At 36.7% G+C, this 16,895-nt stretch overlaps 1 protein-coding gene across 3 annotated transcripts in view; it reads left to right on the forward strand.

Moving 5' to 3' along the window:
• Positions 1-16,895, forward strand: part of ACAP2 (ArfGAP with coiled-coil, ankyrin repeat and PH domains 2) — a 167,877-nt gene that overhangs the window by 76,162 nt on the left and 74,820 nt on the right. For all 3 annotated transcript variants that reach the window (XM_082626128.1, XM_082626130.1, XM_082626129.1), the window contains exon 4: positions 400-453. In XM_082626128.1, coding sequence (XP_082482254.1) covers positions 400-453 — 54 coding nt within the window. The remainder of the gene's footprint in view (positions 1-399; positions 454-16,895) is intronic.

Consider the following 16,895-nt stretch of genomic DNA (forward strand, 5'->3'; position numbering starts at 1 on the left):
ATACTATGTGGTATTATGACATTTCTTTTATGAAGAATAATAACTGGTACAGAAATGGTTGTAATTTGATGATTATGTGATCCATAGATGCCTAAATGGACAGTCTTGATATACTCAACTTTACCTTAGGTTTACATGGGCCATTTCGATTTGCTAGTATAATAGTATTGATAGGGCAGGCTAATTCTTTGACTGTTCTAGGGTTTTATGTTACTACATGTAGACTTGACCTCTCTGCAGAGCATGCCTGAGAGGTAGTGAGATTGTCCTAGTGAGAAATAAATGTTACTGTTTACAGTGTAACTTGATCTTTCTGTCAGAAATGCTGAAGTAACATTTTTGTGGCCTATATTAGTAGCTCTTAAATGACTTGGTTTTCTTTTGATTTCTTTCTCATAGACAAGTTTGACCAAATTTTCTGACAGTCTTCAAGAAATGATAAATTTTCACACAGTAAGTGTTTAGTAAATAGGTGTTATTATGACCATGTTCATGTTTTAGTACTTTTCTTTGGTGGCAGTATTTTATAAAATTACTTAAGTTGGAAAATGAATGACTTTGATTTGTCAACAACTTTTTAGTTGTGTGGATCTAAAATTGTGTGTGTGTGAGAGAGAGACAGAGAGGGAGAAAGTATAGATGTGTATTATTTCCCATTCTATAATAGTGAACTTTAATTTCAGTGAAGTACACACCCATAAAAGTTAATTTTTTTCCTTTAAGTTGTGCCTTTATAAGTTTTAAAGCAATTTCAAGAAGAAAGATGTACAAGTCATCATTCTAAAATTAACTATTTCTTTTAAGATACGAATATATCCCCTTTGAGGACAAATCTTCAAGAATGAGGGATATGTAGTACTTTTGGAATGTCGTGAAATTCCTTTATAAGTTTTGTAAAAGTTTACTGAAAATATGTGGGATCTTTTAGTTGCAGCGTGTGGAATCTTTAGTTGCGGCATGTGGGATCTAGTTCCCTGACCAGGGATTGAACCCAGGCCCCCTGCACTGGGAGTGTGGAGTCTTAGCCACTGGACCACCAGGGAAGTCCCTCATTGTGGTTTTGATTTGCATTTCCCTAATGACCAATCTGGTTGAGCATCTTTTCATCTGCTTATTGGCCATTTGTGTATTTTGTTCTGCCATTGTTACCATTGTTGTCCACTTAAGTCCTTTGCCCATTTAAAATGTTTTTTACTTGAATTCTTTATATATTCTGGATATTACACCCTTATCAGATATATGATACATAAATAATTTTTCCTATTCTGTAAGTAGTCTTTTTATTTTCTTGATAATGTCATTTGATGCATAAAAGTTTTAATTTCTTTTATTGAAGTATAGTTAATTTACAGTGTTGTGTTTCAAGTGTACAGCAAAGTGATTCAGTTATACATATATATATATTCTTTTTCAGATTCCTTTCCGTTATAGGTTATTACAAGATACTGAGTATAGTTTTCTGCACTATACATTAGGTCCTTATTGTTTACCTATTTTATATATAGTAGAGTGTATTATGTTAATACCAAACTGCTATCCTCCCTCTCCCCACCCCCACTATCCCCTTTGGTAACCAGAAGTTTGTGTTCTGTGTCTGTGAGTCTATTTCTGTTTTGTTAATAAGTTCATTTGTATCATTTTTTTAGCTTCTACATATAAGTGATATCCTATGATATTTGTCTTTCTCTGTTTTACTTCACTTGATAATCTCTAGGTCCATCCATGTTGCTGCAAATGGCATTATTTCATTCTTTTTAGTGGCTGAGTAGTATTCTGGTGTGTGTGTGTGTGTGCATATATATACACACACACACACACACCCCACATCTTCTTTATTCATTTCTCTGTTAATGGATATTTAGGTTGCTTCCATGTCTTGGCTATTGTAAATAGTGCTGCTATGAACATTGGGGTGCATGTATCTTTTCAAATCAGAGTTTTCTCCAGAAATATGCCCAGAAGGGGGATTGCTGGATCATATGGCAACTCTATTTTTAGTTTTTTAAGGAAACTCCATACTGTTCTCGATAATGACTGCACCAATTTACATTCCCACCAACAGTGTAGGAGGGTTTCTTTTTCTCCACACCCTCTCCAGCATTTATTATTTGTAGACTTTTTTTTTTTTTTTTTTTTTTTTTGCGGTACGCGGGCCTCTCGCTGCTGTGGCCTCTCCCGCTGCGGAGCACAGGCTCCAGACGCGCAGGCTCAGCGGCCATGGCTCACGGGCCCAGCCGCTCCGCGGCATGTGGGATCCTCCCGGACCGGGACACGAACCCGTGTCCCCTGCATCGGCAGGCGGACTCTCAACCACTGCGCCACCAGGGAAGCCCTATTTGTAGACTTTTTGATGGTGCCCATTCTGACCACAGTGAGGTGATACCTCATTTGTAGTTTTGATTTGTATTTCACAGTAATTAGCAGTGTCGAGCATCTTTTCATGTGCCTCTTGACCATCTGTATGTCTTCTTTGGAGAAATGTCTATTTAGGTCTTCTGCCCATTTTTTTTTTTTACTGGGTTGTTTGTTTTTTTGATGTTGAGCTGTTTGTATATTTTGGAAATTAATCCCTTGTTGGTCACAATATTTGCAAATATTTTCTCCCATTCGGTAGGTTGTCTTTTCACTTTGCCTCCTTGGGTAGGTTTATTCCTAGGTATTTTATTCTTTTTTGATGTGATGGTAAATGGGATTGTTTTCTTAATTTCTCTTTCTGATATTTGGTTGTTATTGTATAGAAATGCAACAGATTTCTGTATGTTAATTTTGTATCCTGCAACTTTACTGAATTCATTGATGAGCTCTATTAGTTTTCTGGTAACATCTTTAGGATTTTCTATGTAGAGCATCATGTCATCTGCAAACAGTGACAGTTTTACTTCTTCTTTTCCAACTTGGATTCCTTTTATTTCTTTTCCTTCTCTAATTGCTGTGGCTAGGACTTCCAAAATTATGTTGAATAAAAGTGGCGAGAGTGGGCATCCTTGTCTTGTTTGTGATCTTAAAGGAAATGCTTTCAGCTTTTCATCATTGAGTATGATGTTAGCTGTAGGTTTGTCATATATGACCTTTATTATGTTGAGGTAGGTTCCCTTTGTGCCCAGTTTCTGAAGTTTTTATCATAAATGGATGCTGAATTTTATCAAAAGCTTTTTCTGCATCTATTGAGATGATCATATGGTTTTTATTCCTCAATTTGTTAATGTGGTGTATCACACTGATTGATTTGCAGATATTGAAAAGTCCTTGCATCCCTGGAATAAATCCCACTTGATCATGGTGTATGATCCTTTTAATGTATTGTTGGATTCAGTTTGCTGATATTTTGTTGAGGATTTTTACATTGTGTTCATCAGTGATATTGGCCTATAATTTTCTTTTTTGATATCTTTGTCTGGTTTTGGTATCAGGGTGACGGTGACCTCATAGATTGAGTTCCTTCCTCTGCAATATTTTGGAATAGTTTCAGAAGGATAGGTGTTAACTCTTCTTTAAATGTTTTGTAGAATTTACCTGTGAAACCATTTTGTTCTGGACTTTTACTTCTTGGGAGTTTTTAAATTACTGATTCAATTTAAGTACTGGTAGTTGGTCTGTTCATATATTCTATTTCCTCCTGGTTCAGTCTTGGGAGAGTGTACCTTTCTAAGAATTTGTCCATTTCTTCTAGGTTGTCCATTTTATTGGTATATAATTGCTCATAGTATTCTCCCTATGATCCTTTGTATTTCTGTGGCGTCGGTTGTAACTTCTCCTTTTTCATTTCTGATTTTATTGATTTGGGCCCTCTCCCTTCTTTTCTTGATGACTCTGGCTAAAGGTTTATCAGTTTTGTTTATCTTTTCAGAGAACCAGCTTTTAGTTTCATTGATCTTTCTATTGTTTTTTTAGTCTCTATTTCATTTATTTCTGCTGTGATCTTTGTGATTTCTTTTCTTTTACTAAGTTTGGATTTTGTTTGTTCTTCTTTCTCTAGTTGCTTTATACGTAAGATTAGGTTGTTTGTTTGAGATTTTTCTTGTTTCCTGAGGTAGAATTGTATTGCTATAATCTTCCCTCTTAGAACTGCTTTTGCTGCATCCCATAGGTTTTGGATAGTTGGGTTTTTTTGTTTTCATTAGTCTCCAGGCATTTTAAAATTTCCTCTTTGATTTCTTCAGTGATCCATTGGTTGTTTAGTAGCATATTGTTTAGCCTCCATGTGTTTGTGTTTTTTGCAGTTTTTCTTCTTGTAGTTGATTTCTAGCCTGATAGCCTTGTGGTCAGAAAAGATATTTGATATGATTTCAGTTTTCTTAAATTTACTGATGCTTGCTACGTGGCCCAGCATGTGATCTGTTTTGGAGAATGTTCCATGTGCCCTTGAAAAGAATGTGTTCTGCAGCTTTTGGATGGAATACTCTATAAATATCAATTAAGTCTGTCTGGTCTATATGTCATTTAAGTCCTGTATTGCTTCATTGATTTTCTGTCTAGATAATCGGTCCATTGATGTAAGTGGGGTGTTAAAGTCCCCCACTATTATTGTGTTAATGTCAGTTTCTCCTTTTGTGTCTGTTAACATTTGCCTTATATATTGAGGTGCTCCTATGTTGGGTGCATATATATTTACAATTATATCTTCTTCTTGGATTGATCCTTTGATCATTATGTAGTGTCCTTCTCTGTCTCTTGTAACAGTCTTTATTTTAAAGTCTACTTTGTCTGATATAAGTATTGCTCCTCCAGCTTTCTTTTGATTTCCATTTGCTTGGAATACCTTTTTCCATTCCCTTACTTTCAGTCTGTATGTGTCTCCAGATCTGAAGTGAGTCTCTTGTAGGCAGCAAATACACGGGTCTTATTTTTGTATCCATTCAGCCAGTCTCTGTCTTTTGGTAGGAGCATTTAGTCCATTTACATTTAAGGTGATGATGACCAATGTTTGTTTCTATTGCTGTTTTCTTAATTGTTTTTATAGGTCTTTTTTCCCCTTTCTTCTTTTGTTTTGTCTTATGATTTGATGACTCTCTTCAGTGTTATGTTTGTATTACTTTTTCTTCTTTGTGTGTATATCTATTATAGATTTTTGTTTTGCAGCTACCATGAGGTTTTTTATAGGAGTCTGTATTTATACATGCTTGTTTTAAGTTGCTGATCTCTTAATTTCAAACACATTTTAAATAACCTGCATTTGTACCCTCCTCCCCTCACGATCACTGTTTTTTTTGTTTTGTTTTTAAAATTTTATTTATTTATTTATTTATTTTTGGCTGTGTTGGGTCTTCGTTTCTGTGTGAGGGCTTTCTCTAGTTGCGGCGAGTGGGGGCCACTCTTCATCGTGGTGCGCGGGCCTCTCACTGTTGCGGCCTCTTGTTGTGGAGCACAAGCTCCAGACACGCAGGCTCAGTAGTTGTGGCTCATGGGCCTAGTTTCTCCATGGCATGTGGGATCTTCCCAGACCAGGGCTCAAACCCGTGTCCCCTGCATTGGCAGGCAGATTCTCAACCACTGTGCCACCAGGGAAGCCCCACTGTTTTTGATGCGATATTCTGCATCAAATTGTTTTCTGTATCCCTTAACTGCTTATTGTGTATACAAATGATTTTACTACTTTTGTCTTTTAACCTTACTACTAGCTTTGTTCGTGGATGATTTTGTACCTTTATTGTATGTTTGCCTTTTCCATTTTGTGATTTTCTTGTTTCTAGTTGTGGCCTTTTCTGCCTAGAGAAGTTCCTTTAACATTTGTTGTAAAGCTGGTTTGGTGGTGCTGAATTCTTTTAGCTTTTGCTTGTCTGTAAAGCTTTTGACCTCTCCACCAAATCTGAACAAGAGCCTTGCTGGGTAGATTATTCTTGGTTGTAGGTTTTTCCCTTTCATCACTTTAAGTGTATATTGCCACTCCCTTCTGGCCTGTAGAGCTTTTGCTGAAAAATTAGCTGATAACTTTATGGGAGTTCCCTTGTATGTTATTTGTTGCTTTTCCCTTGTTGCTTTTAATATTCTCTCTTATCTTTAATTTTTGTCATTTTGATTACAGTGTGTTGTGGTGTATTCCTCTATGGGTTAATCCTGTATGGGACTCTCTGCACTTCCTGGACTTGGGTGACTATTTCCTTCCCCAGATTAGGGAAGTTTTCAGCTATTGTCTCTTCAAATATGTTTTCAGGCCCTTCCTCTCTTCTCCTTTTGGGACCCCTATCCAGTGAATATTAGCACGCTTGATGTTGTCCCAGAGGTCTGCTAAACTGTCCTTATTTCTTTTCATTCTTTTTTCTTTTTTCTGTTCAGGGACAGTGATTTCCACTATTCTATCTTCCAGCTCAGTGATCCATCCTTCTGCCTCAGTTAGTCTACTATTCATTCCTTCTAGTGTATTTTTCATTTCAGTTATTGTATTCTTTAATTCTGTTTGGCTGTTCTTTATATATTCTAATTCTTTGTTAAAAACTTCTAATTTCTCACTCTGTGCATCCCTTCTCCTGAGTTCTTTGATCATCTTTATGGTTGTTATTCTGAACAAGATCTTTCTTGGTTAGATTGCCTATATTCACTTCACTTTGTTCTTCTGGAGTTTTATCTTGTTCCTTTGTCTGAAACATATTCCTCTGTCACCTAATTTTGTCTAAATTGCTATTTGTATTTTTATGGATGTGGTAGGTTCATTAAGTTTCTCGACCTTGGAAAAGTGGCCCTCTGTAGGAGATGTCCTATGTGTCCCAGCAGTGCACTCCCCTCTTGTCACAAGGGCTAGGGGCCAGCTGGTCCCAGGGTAGTGTCTGGCCTGTGTTTGTGGACTTGGTCTGCATGCTGCTGGACTGTAATTTTCTTGCTTCTGGTGTCTGCCCCCTGGTGGGTGAGACTGGTCTAGAGGCTTCTGCAAGCTTCCTGACAGGAGAGGCCGGTGCCTGCCCCCTGGTGGGTGGGGCTGGGTATTCATCTTCTGGTGGGCAGGGCCATTCTAGGGGTGTGTCTAGAGGCTGCTGTGGGCTCAGGAAGTCTTTAGATAGCCTGTCTGCTGATGAATGGGGCTGTGTCCTTGCTCAGTTTTTTTGTTTGGCCAGAGGTGTCCCAACACTGGAGCCTACAGGCTTTTATGTGGGGCCAGGTCTTTGTGCCAAAATGTCAGCCTCCAGGAGAGCTCACGCAGATGAATATTCCCTGATACATCTGCCAGCAGTGTTTGTGTCCCCAGGGTGGGCCACAGTCACCCAGGAGCCTCCCCAGGAGACCCTCCAAGACCAGAATTAGGTCTGGCCCAGGCTCCTATCAAATTACTGCTTTTGCCCTTGGTCCTGGTGTACCTGCGATTTTGTGTGTGCTCTTTAAGAATGAAGTCTCTATTTCCCCCAGTCCTGTGGAGCTTCTGCAGTCAAGCCCCACTGACCTTCAAGGCCAAATGCTCTGGGGGCTCTTCTTCCTGGTGCCAGACCTCTAGGCTGGGGGCCTGATGTGAGGCTCAGCATTCTCACTCTTGTGCGAGAACATCTGTAATTTATTTCTCTAGTTTGTGGGTCGCCTACCTGGGGGGTATGGGATTTGATTATATCACAGGTGCACCCCTCCTACCAGTCTTGTTGTGGTTCTGTCTGTATGTTTTTAGTTGTAGAGAATCTTTTCTGGTAGGTTTCAGTCTTTTTCAATGATGGTTGTTCTGAAGATTGTTGTGATTTTGGTGTGTTCGTGAGAGGAGGTGATCTTAGGGTTCTTCTACTCTACCATCTTGGCCACTCTCTAAAAGTTTTAATTTTGGGACTTCCCTGGTGACACAGTGGTTAAGAATCCGCCTGCCAGTGCAGGGGACACAGGTTTGATCCTGGTCCAGGAAGATCCCACATGCCATGGAGCAACTAAGCCCATGCATCACAACTACTAAGCCTGCACTCTAGAGCCTGCAAACCACAACTACTGAGCCCATGTGCCACAACTACTGAAGCCTGTGCACCTAGAGCCCGTGCTCTGCAACAAGGAAAGCCACCGCAATGAGAAGCCCGCTCACCACTATGAAGAGTAGCCCCCGCTCGCTGCAACTAGAGAAAGCCTGCGTGTAGCAACGAAGACCCAACACAGCCAAAAATAAATAAATAAATAAAAATAAATAAATAGAAGTTTTAATTTTGATGAAATCCAATTTATCTTTTTTTTTTTTTTCTGTTCCTCCTGCTTTTGGGGTCATATCCACGAATCCATTGCTAAATCCCAGATCATGCAGATTAATCCCTTTGTTTTCTTCTAATATTTTTATGATTTTAGCTCTAATATTTTGCACCAATTTGTTTTTAATGACCTCTTATTAATTTTCTCTTTGCCTTCTATTGAATCTGGATGCTAGTATATAGTATATTTGATTTCTTTTTAAATCAGGGATCTTTGGGATTCAAACTTCTTAAAAAGTGTAACATAATGAGAATTAAATTTTTTTTAAAGTTACTGATTTTAAATTAACATAATAGGTTAAATTTTTTTTGTAATATAGTATCCTTTGTAGTAGTCCTATTTCTGATGTTTTCTTTAAATCAGTAAGTCTTACATTATTGCTTTATATAAGAATATTTTGCTTTTTGTTATAGTTTTATATGTGAAAAGTTATGAGTAAGATAAACTTACGGTAAATAAATAGTTTAAATGTATGTTGAAATCTGTCCTGTCAAGAAAACTTAAGTTCAGAGTATTTTATAAGTCGTTCTCTTAGAGTAAATTGAGTCTTTAAAAATGAGGTTTGTTTGAAGCAAGGTATGTAAGTATAGTTTGCTTCAGGAGGATAGAGATGGGTCTTTTTAGTGCTAGTGCTGTTAATGTGCAGCTGGTTTCCTGAACTGATTCCAATAATGTGTTTTTTTTTTCCTTTTCTAAAATTGAAAGCAATCGATATTTCTTGATTTTAACATTGTAAAAAGAGCATAGAATTTAGATAGAAACAACTTTGAGTTTAGGCTTCACTGTTATTAGCTGTATAGTTTTGGTCAGTTTATTTAATCGCTTTCATTTTTCAGTTTACTGTTCTATAAAAGGGGAATAGTAGAATTTGCGATACCAACGTGTAAGGGTGTTAGGATGAGGAGCAAAATATGTGCAGCTAGATCCTGGGGAGTGAGACTTCTTCCTTTACTATATTGCTTGGTATCCGTTCGGGAAAACAGAAACCACATACAGTATTTCTTATAGAAAGGTTTTCATACAGTGAATTGGTTACAAAGTGTTGGAAGGGTTGTAGGAATGCAAAAAGCCACAGTGATGCCACCTAGAGATGAGTCAACATAGGAAGGAGCTACTGTCCTTAGGGGTTGCAGGAGCCAGGGTGGAAGTGGTGGTGCTAGAGCCCCTAAGTACTGCACTCTTGAGAACACTGCCATTGTTGCCGAGCCAGGAAGTCAGGCTTGCCTGCTTGCTGTGGCTGCAAGAGCCTCGGAGCCTGCAGTCCCACTGACACCCTCAGATTGGTCACTGACGCTGCCGAAATTTGGAGTAGCTCAGTTGCTCACTGATGGCTGTGTCAGAACAGAAGCAGAAAAGAAAAAGTGGCTTCTCCTTATCTCCTGCCTCTTAATCTAACATCAGATCCTATTTGCAGAACCTAACCTCTTGGCTTGCAGGGGGTTTGAGAAATATGCTTTGAAGATTTCTAGCTCCTGGCAGCATAGAGGAGGAGATTATGGAAGGGTGATGTAGTGGTGAAAGCCAGTAAACAACTGGCACACCAACCATAAAGGCTATAATTTTGAAAACAGTTTTAGTAAGCAAATTATTGTGCAGTCTTAGCAATTTTCATCCTTGAAACCTCTTTCTGTGACTTTTCTTTTTCCCCCTATACTCCATATCCCACACATTAACAAAATATACCCCAGACCCTGCAATAAATAGTTGCTCTGTCACCTCCAAGTCTAAACTCCTACCACCTTTTGTTTAGGATTATATAACTTGTATCTCTGCTTCTTTACTTGCCCTTCTAAATACAGTGAGTTATGTATACGGCAGCCAGAATGAACTTTTAAATATAAATTAATTCACAGCACTCTCCTGTTCTAGTTCCCTGTTACACTCAGAATAAAATCCTAACCAAGCCCTATATGATGAGGCTCCCGCTGATAACTACCTGATCTCATCTCTCTTCTCTGTCCGGTTGTAGCCTCTTGGGCTCTTTGTTCTTCTTTGAACATGCCGAAGTAATTCTCATGTTAGGGCCTTTGTACTTGCAGTCTGTTCGGTGCGGCATGTTCTTGCCCCATGTTTATGTGTGACTGTTTCCTTACGATATTCCTTTTCTTTCTATAGGTCTCCCTCACTTTAATAGATCACTGCCTCTACGAGAAGCCTTCCTTGACCACCATATATGGTTACTGTCTATCAATTTACCCTGCCTTTTGTGTGCGCACACACATACCATGTATATGTATGTGGTGTCATTCTTAAATATATGTACTTATTGTCTGTTCTTCTCTTAAGTTTTATGACTGTAGGCACTTTGTTGTATTCATCTCTGCTACTACCATCTAGAAGAGTCCTTGGTAGGAAGGAGTTACTCATGGCAGGGTTGAGGACACTGAGATTATGACAACCTTGTAATGTTTTTTTAGTCATTAAATGAATAAAGATGTGTTAAATCAGTGAAAATTCAGTAAACAAATAGAAAAAAGTATTTAATATTCTTTAGAAATGCTTAATATGCTTTAGAAAGATAATTTGCAAACTAAGAGGAGATCACTATTTGTCTGCCTGTCTGTCTAGAGGTCTAAATGCTATAGGTTGGTGAGCTTGTGTGTGTTTACGTATATACTTACATATATGTATATAGGAGAGCTCTGATAACTACATCTAGTTGTCTAGTGCCTTTCTAATTTTATTCCCATATTCCTTTTTACAGCATCTCAGAAATTTTTCTACTCATAGCTATAGGTATGAAATTGTGAGACCTTAGTTTACTTTCTTTTAATTTTCTTGCCTTTTATAGTTGCTATGCTCTGTGCTTTACCTGGCCTTTTTGTTTCTTGTTAACAAATACTTTTCCCTTAGTTTTTTCAGTAGGAGTGACCTCTTTGTACTTGAATCACAATCTTTATATTTGTGGCAAAGGTTCTTCCCCCATCATAACTCTGTATACTTCACTTCAACTAGATTAAAGATAGGGATGACACATATCTTGTTTACTGTTATATCCTTAGTACTTGCATAATTCTTACCTTGGGGAAGTCATTTAATTTTACTAAGCTTTGCATTCCACCTCTGTAAAATGAAGGAGCTTTTACTAGATGACTTTTAATTATAGAGTATTAATTATTATAAGATTTAAATATGATCTCAGAGTCATTTGTTAAAAATGTGGGAAAGCCTAGTTGTATAAAATGCTTTATTTTAGTAGCATTCTGTTCACTGAAATTTTAATTACAAAGCATTATAGGATAAAGGAGACTTTATAGGATAAGACAAACTGCTTTCTAAAAGGTAATAAACACTGGAATCTGCTTTATATTCTATAGCAAAGCTCATAACACTTAAGTCTTGCTGTATCACTTTGTATCAGGATATAAAGCTAGGTGTTACACAGATGATATTTATGAATAACTTTGTGGGCTTAAATAAATGTTTGACATAATGTAACCATTTGGGTTTTTAGCCAAGTAAGATTAAACATAGATTGGGTTTAGATTATCCAGTCATTTAAAAAGTAAATTATTTGGATTCTTTTGTGATTTATTTTCTCTGTAAAAATGGATAGTACTTCCTTATTCCTTATAGAATGATAAATTCCTAGGTTTGCTCTTCAACTCATATGTTTTTTATAAGGTGCCAACTCATAACTTTTCCAGAGCAGGTCATATATGCTACATTCTACTATGTACTAGAGTTGAGTTGACTACTTTGTTTTCCTGGAACTTAGAGCTCTGTTCCTGTAACGTCGCTGATGACTCTTTTGGATTCTAATTTGCTGTTGGTATAAGGAAATTGGAATATTATTTTGATTATTTTCTGAATGAAGTTTTGAAGTTGAACTGCTGCATAAAATTCTGTGAAAATGTATGACCCTTTTTGTTTTGTTTTTTTGTGAGTTTGGTTTTCCATATTACAGCTGTCTACTCATTCGCTCAACAAATGGTTTTAGGTAGTGAGAATATAGTAGTTCAGTGCTTCCCAACTGTTCTCATCTCATGGCACAGGTAGAAACTGATGGTTGTATTTGTATGAGACACTGGAGAAAACTTCTGGGGGACATAAGGTGTCATGTCCTATCTGGGTGTTGGTGAAAAATGTTTAGATTTCTTTTTAATGGAATTATGTTAAATAATTAATAAATATTTAATAAATAATTTATTTTTATAGAATTATGTAAAAATAAAATTTAAAGTGTTAGGAAAGTTATTACATATTGAATGTGTATAACACTTCCATATATTTAAAATATATATATATTTTAACATCTTTATTGGAGTATATAGTTGCTTTACAATGGTGTGTTAGTTTCTGCTTTATAACAAAGTGAATCAGTTATACATATACATATGTTTCCATATCTCTTCGCTCTTGCGTCTCCCTCCCTCTCACCCTCCCTATCCCACCCCTCTAGGTGGTCACAAAGCACCGAGCTGATCTCTCTGTGCTATGCGGCTGCTTCCCCCTAGCTATCTATTTTACGTTTGGTAGTGTATATATGTCAATGCCACTCTCTCACTTTGTCACAGCTTACCCTACCCCCTCCCCATATCCTCAAGTCCATTCTCTAGTAGGTCTGTGTCTTTATTCCCGTCTTACCCCTAGGCTCTTCATGACCTTTTTTTTTTTTCTTAGATTCCATATATATGTGTTAGCATATGGTATTTGTTTCTCTCTTTCTGACTTACTTCACTCTGTATGACAGACTCTAGGTCCATCCACCTCACTACAAATAACTCAATTTCGTTTCTTTTTATGGCTGAGTAATAGCCCATTGTATATATGTGCCACATCTTCTTTATCCATTCATCCGATGATGGACACTTAGGTTGCTTCCATCTCCTGGCTGTTGTAAATAGAGCTGCAATGAACATTTTGGTACATGACTCTTTTTGAATTATGGTTTTCTCAGGGTATATGCCCAGTAGTGGGATTGCTGGGTCGTATGGTAGTTCTATTTGTAGTTTTTTAAGGAACCTCCATACTGTTCTCCATAGTGGCTGTATCAATTTACATTCCCACCAACAGTGCAAGAGTGTTCCCCTTCCTCCACACCCTCTCCAGCATTTGTTGTTTCTAGATTTTTTGATGATGGCCATTCTGACTGGTGTGAGATGATATCTCATTGTAGTTTTGATTTGCATTTCTCTAATGATTAATGATGTTGAGCATTCTTTCATGTGTTTGTTGGCAGTCTGTATATCTTCTTTGGAGAAATGTCTGTTTAGGTCTTCTGCCCATTTTTGGATTGGGTTGTTTGTTTTTTTGTTATTGAGCTGCATGAGCTGCTTGTAAATTTTGGAGATGAATCCTTTGTCAGTTGCTTCATTTGCAAATATTTTCTCCCATTCTGAGGGTTGTCTTTTGGTCTTGTTTATGGTTTCCTTTGCTGTGCAAAAGCTTTGAAGTTTCATTAGGTCCCATTTGTTTATTTTTGTTTTTATTTCCATTTCTCTAGGAGGTGGGTCAAAAAGAATCTTGCTGTGATTTATGTCATAGAGTGTTCTGCCTATGTTTTCCTCTAAGAGTTTGATAGTTTCTGGCCTTACATTTAGGTCTTTAATCCATTTTGAGCTTATTTTTGTGTATGGTGTTAGGGAGTGATCTAATTTCATACTTTGACATATATCTGTCCAGTTTTCCCAGCACCACTTATTGAAGAGGCTGTCCTTTCTCCACTGTACGTTCCTGCCTCCTTTATCAAAGATAAGGTGACCATATGTGCGTGGGTTTATCTCTGGGCTTTCTATTCTGTTCCATTGATCTATCTTTCTGTTTTTGTGCCAGTACCATACTGTCTTGATTACTGTAGCTTCATAGTATAGTCTGAAGTCAGGGAGCCTGATTTCTCCAGCTCCATTTTTCTTTCTCAAGATTGCTTTGACTATTCTGGGTCTTTTGTGTTTCCATACAAATTGTGAAATTTTTTGTTCTGCTTCTGTAAAAAATGCCAGTGGTAGTTTGATAGGGATTGCATTGAATCTGTAGATTGCTTTGGGTAGTAGAGTCATTTTCACAATGTTGATTCTTCCAATCCAAGAACATGGTATATCTCTCCATCTATTTGTATCATCTTTAATTTCTTTCATCAGTGTCTTATAATTTTCTGCATACAGGTCTTTTGTCTCCTTAAGTAGGTTTATTCCTAGATATTTTATTCTTTTTGTTGCAATAGTAAATGGGAGTGTTTTCTTAATTTCACTTTCAGATTTTTCATCATTAGTATATAGAATGCCAGAGATTTCTGTGCATTAATTTTGTATCCTGCTACTTTACCAAATTCATTGATTAGCTCTAGTAGTTTTCTGGTAGCATCTTTGGGATTCTCTATGTATAGTATCCTGTCATTTGAAAAGTGGCAGTTTTACGTTTTCTTTTCCAATTTGAATTCCTTTTATTTCTTTTTCTTCTCTCTGTGTGTATAACACTTCCATATATTTAAAAAATATTTTAATGAGAAACTTGAGCTGGCTTCCCTGAACATAACTTAAAAAAAAATAGGTCTAATGCATGAAATGATTTCAAGCAATTCCCGATTAAGATTTAAAAATTGATGATCTTTTCAAATTCTTGGCCATTGTCATTGATGAGAACTTTGTCTGCATAGGTAGATGTATTAGTGAAAGGCAGATGAGCACTTATTGCCCTTTCCTCCTGATTGACAGGAACTCTTTTATCACTTGTAATTAGAATTTAACTAATTCCATCTCTTTAAATTATACCTTAAAGGAGCAATCATTCATTAAGTGGGGCTGCTCTTCCTTTTCTTTCATTGACACATGTAATGCTTAAATTTTCAGAGATAAATTGAATGGAGTTTGAATAAAATAATTATGAAGCTTTTCTGTAGGTATACGTAGAAGTTGCTCTACTTACTAAACCGCATTTACCCACTTAAAATAATTCTATTTTTGGATTCAGATTATAGCACTGACTCCCTAGTGACTCAATCTGAACCTCTTGTTTCCAACACTTTGAATCCATAAAGATTGTTGGTACATGTTAATTGTCAAAAATATCAAGGATTGTTTGAAATAAGATCATCAGATTTAGAACACCAGTTAACTAAGCCACCTTTTAAAGTCAATAACTAGCACTAAACATATTTGCAAGTTGAAAGTTGTTCCTCCTAAACTTTTTGAATTCTACTTTTAAATCATAAACTTAGGCAAAATTCTTCCTTTCGACAGCTAGTACACTGTTGTATGAAACAGCAGAGAGTGATATTCCTTTTTTAAAATTTTTTTGGCTGCGCTGCGCAGCATGCAGGATTTTAGTTCCCCGAACAGGGATAGAACCCATGCCCCCTGCATTGGAAGCATGGAGTCTTAACCACTGGACAGCCAGGGAAGTCCCTAGAGCATGATATACTTGTCTCATTTCTATACAAAAAGCTGAAAAAAAATGAAATGTTTTGAATATTTTGTTTAGATTCATGTATCATTTTCATAAAATTTAATTTGGAATTTATATCTACATGTAACCTTTTACATATAAGAGATCCTTTGTGAAATAATGTACTACTAGATTTTCACAGCTTTCTAAATGAATTCTTAACGTAAATTTACATCTTGCTGTCTTTGTGGCTGCTCTATCAATATGCAAAGTTATAGTGTTTCCAAATTTATCCTCTTTGTTTGTTTTAAAGTTTTCTTTTGGCATTTGAGTATTTCATCCCTAGGAATTTGTTTTGGTGCTTAGGAAAACAATCAATGTTCTTCCAAGATAATCTTCTATTCAGAAATTTTAAGTATTGCTGTTAATTTGAGTACAGTTATTAACATGTAGAATCATTGCGCAGCAATGAAAACTTTTTGATACAGTTGTCTTCTGGGTTAGTAATTATTGCTGTGTTTATTTGGCGTGCCATCACACGCGTCTGTTAATTCCATTATTTGAATGCGGCACATTTTCTATTTCCTTTGTTTCTTTGGAAATTACAAAGTTCTGCAGTTTTCCTTGTAGGCTGGTATATTATACAGTTTTGCAATTGTATGAGGCATTCTGGCTCTAGCTGTTAATTGAGTAGTAACCTTTTAAGCAGCTTATTAATCTGATATAGTTATAACTAATGTGATAAAAGAACTTTGTTTCTTATTTTGTGTTTGTAGAAGTTTAAAGTGCAAATCTTTTCCTGTATTAAATGGATATTTTGTGTTGAAGTCCTGTATGATTTGCTTATGCAATTGCTTTATTTAATAACTCTTTCATGTAAAAATACATTTTGGTTAATGAAGAGAATTTTGGAAATGTTGTGTTTGCCTTATGAATGTAATGGCTTTCCAGCACTGTTTGATGAAAAAGTTGTCCATTATGGTGGAAAACAACCAGTAAAAAATCAGATCTATTTAAATATGAGATAAAATATGATATGTTTTAAGGTTCAAAAGTTGATTATGGGGCTTCCCTGGTGGCGCAGTGGTTGAGAGTCTGCCTGCCGATGCAGGGGATATGGGTTCGTGCCCTGGTCCGGGAAGATCCCACATGCCGCGGAGCGGCTGGGCCCGTGAGCCATGGCCGCTGAGCCTGCGCGTCCAGAGCCTGTGCTCCGCAACGGGAGAGGCCACAACAGTGAGAAGCCCGCGTACCGCAAAAAAAAAAAAAAAAAAAAAAAAAAAAAAAAGTTGATTATGTGTATAATTTTCTGCATTCTTAAAATGTTTTAAAATAAATTATATTGCAAGATTATAAAATTAGGCATTTAGTAAAGATAGGAAATATTAATTCATTTTAGTTTATTCAACAAATGTTATGCTCATTTATGATCA

Source organism: Mesoplodon mirus, assembly GCF_964341445.2.
Source record: "Mesoplodon mirus genome assembly, chromosome: 6".
NCBI lineage: Eukaryota > Metazoa > Chordata > Mammalia > Artiodactyla > Ziphiidae > Mesoplodon > Mesoplodon mirus.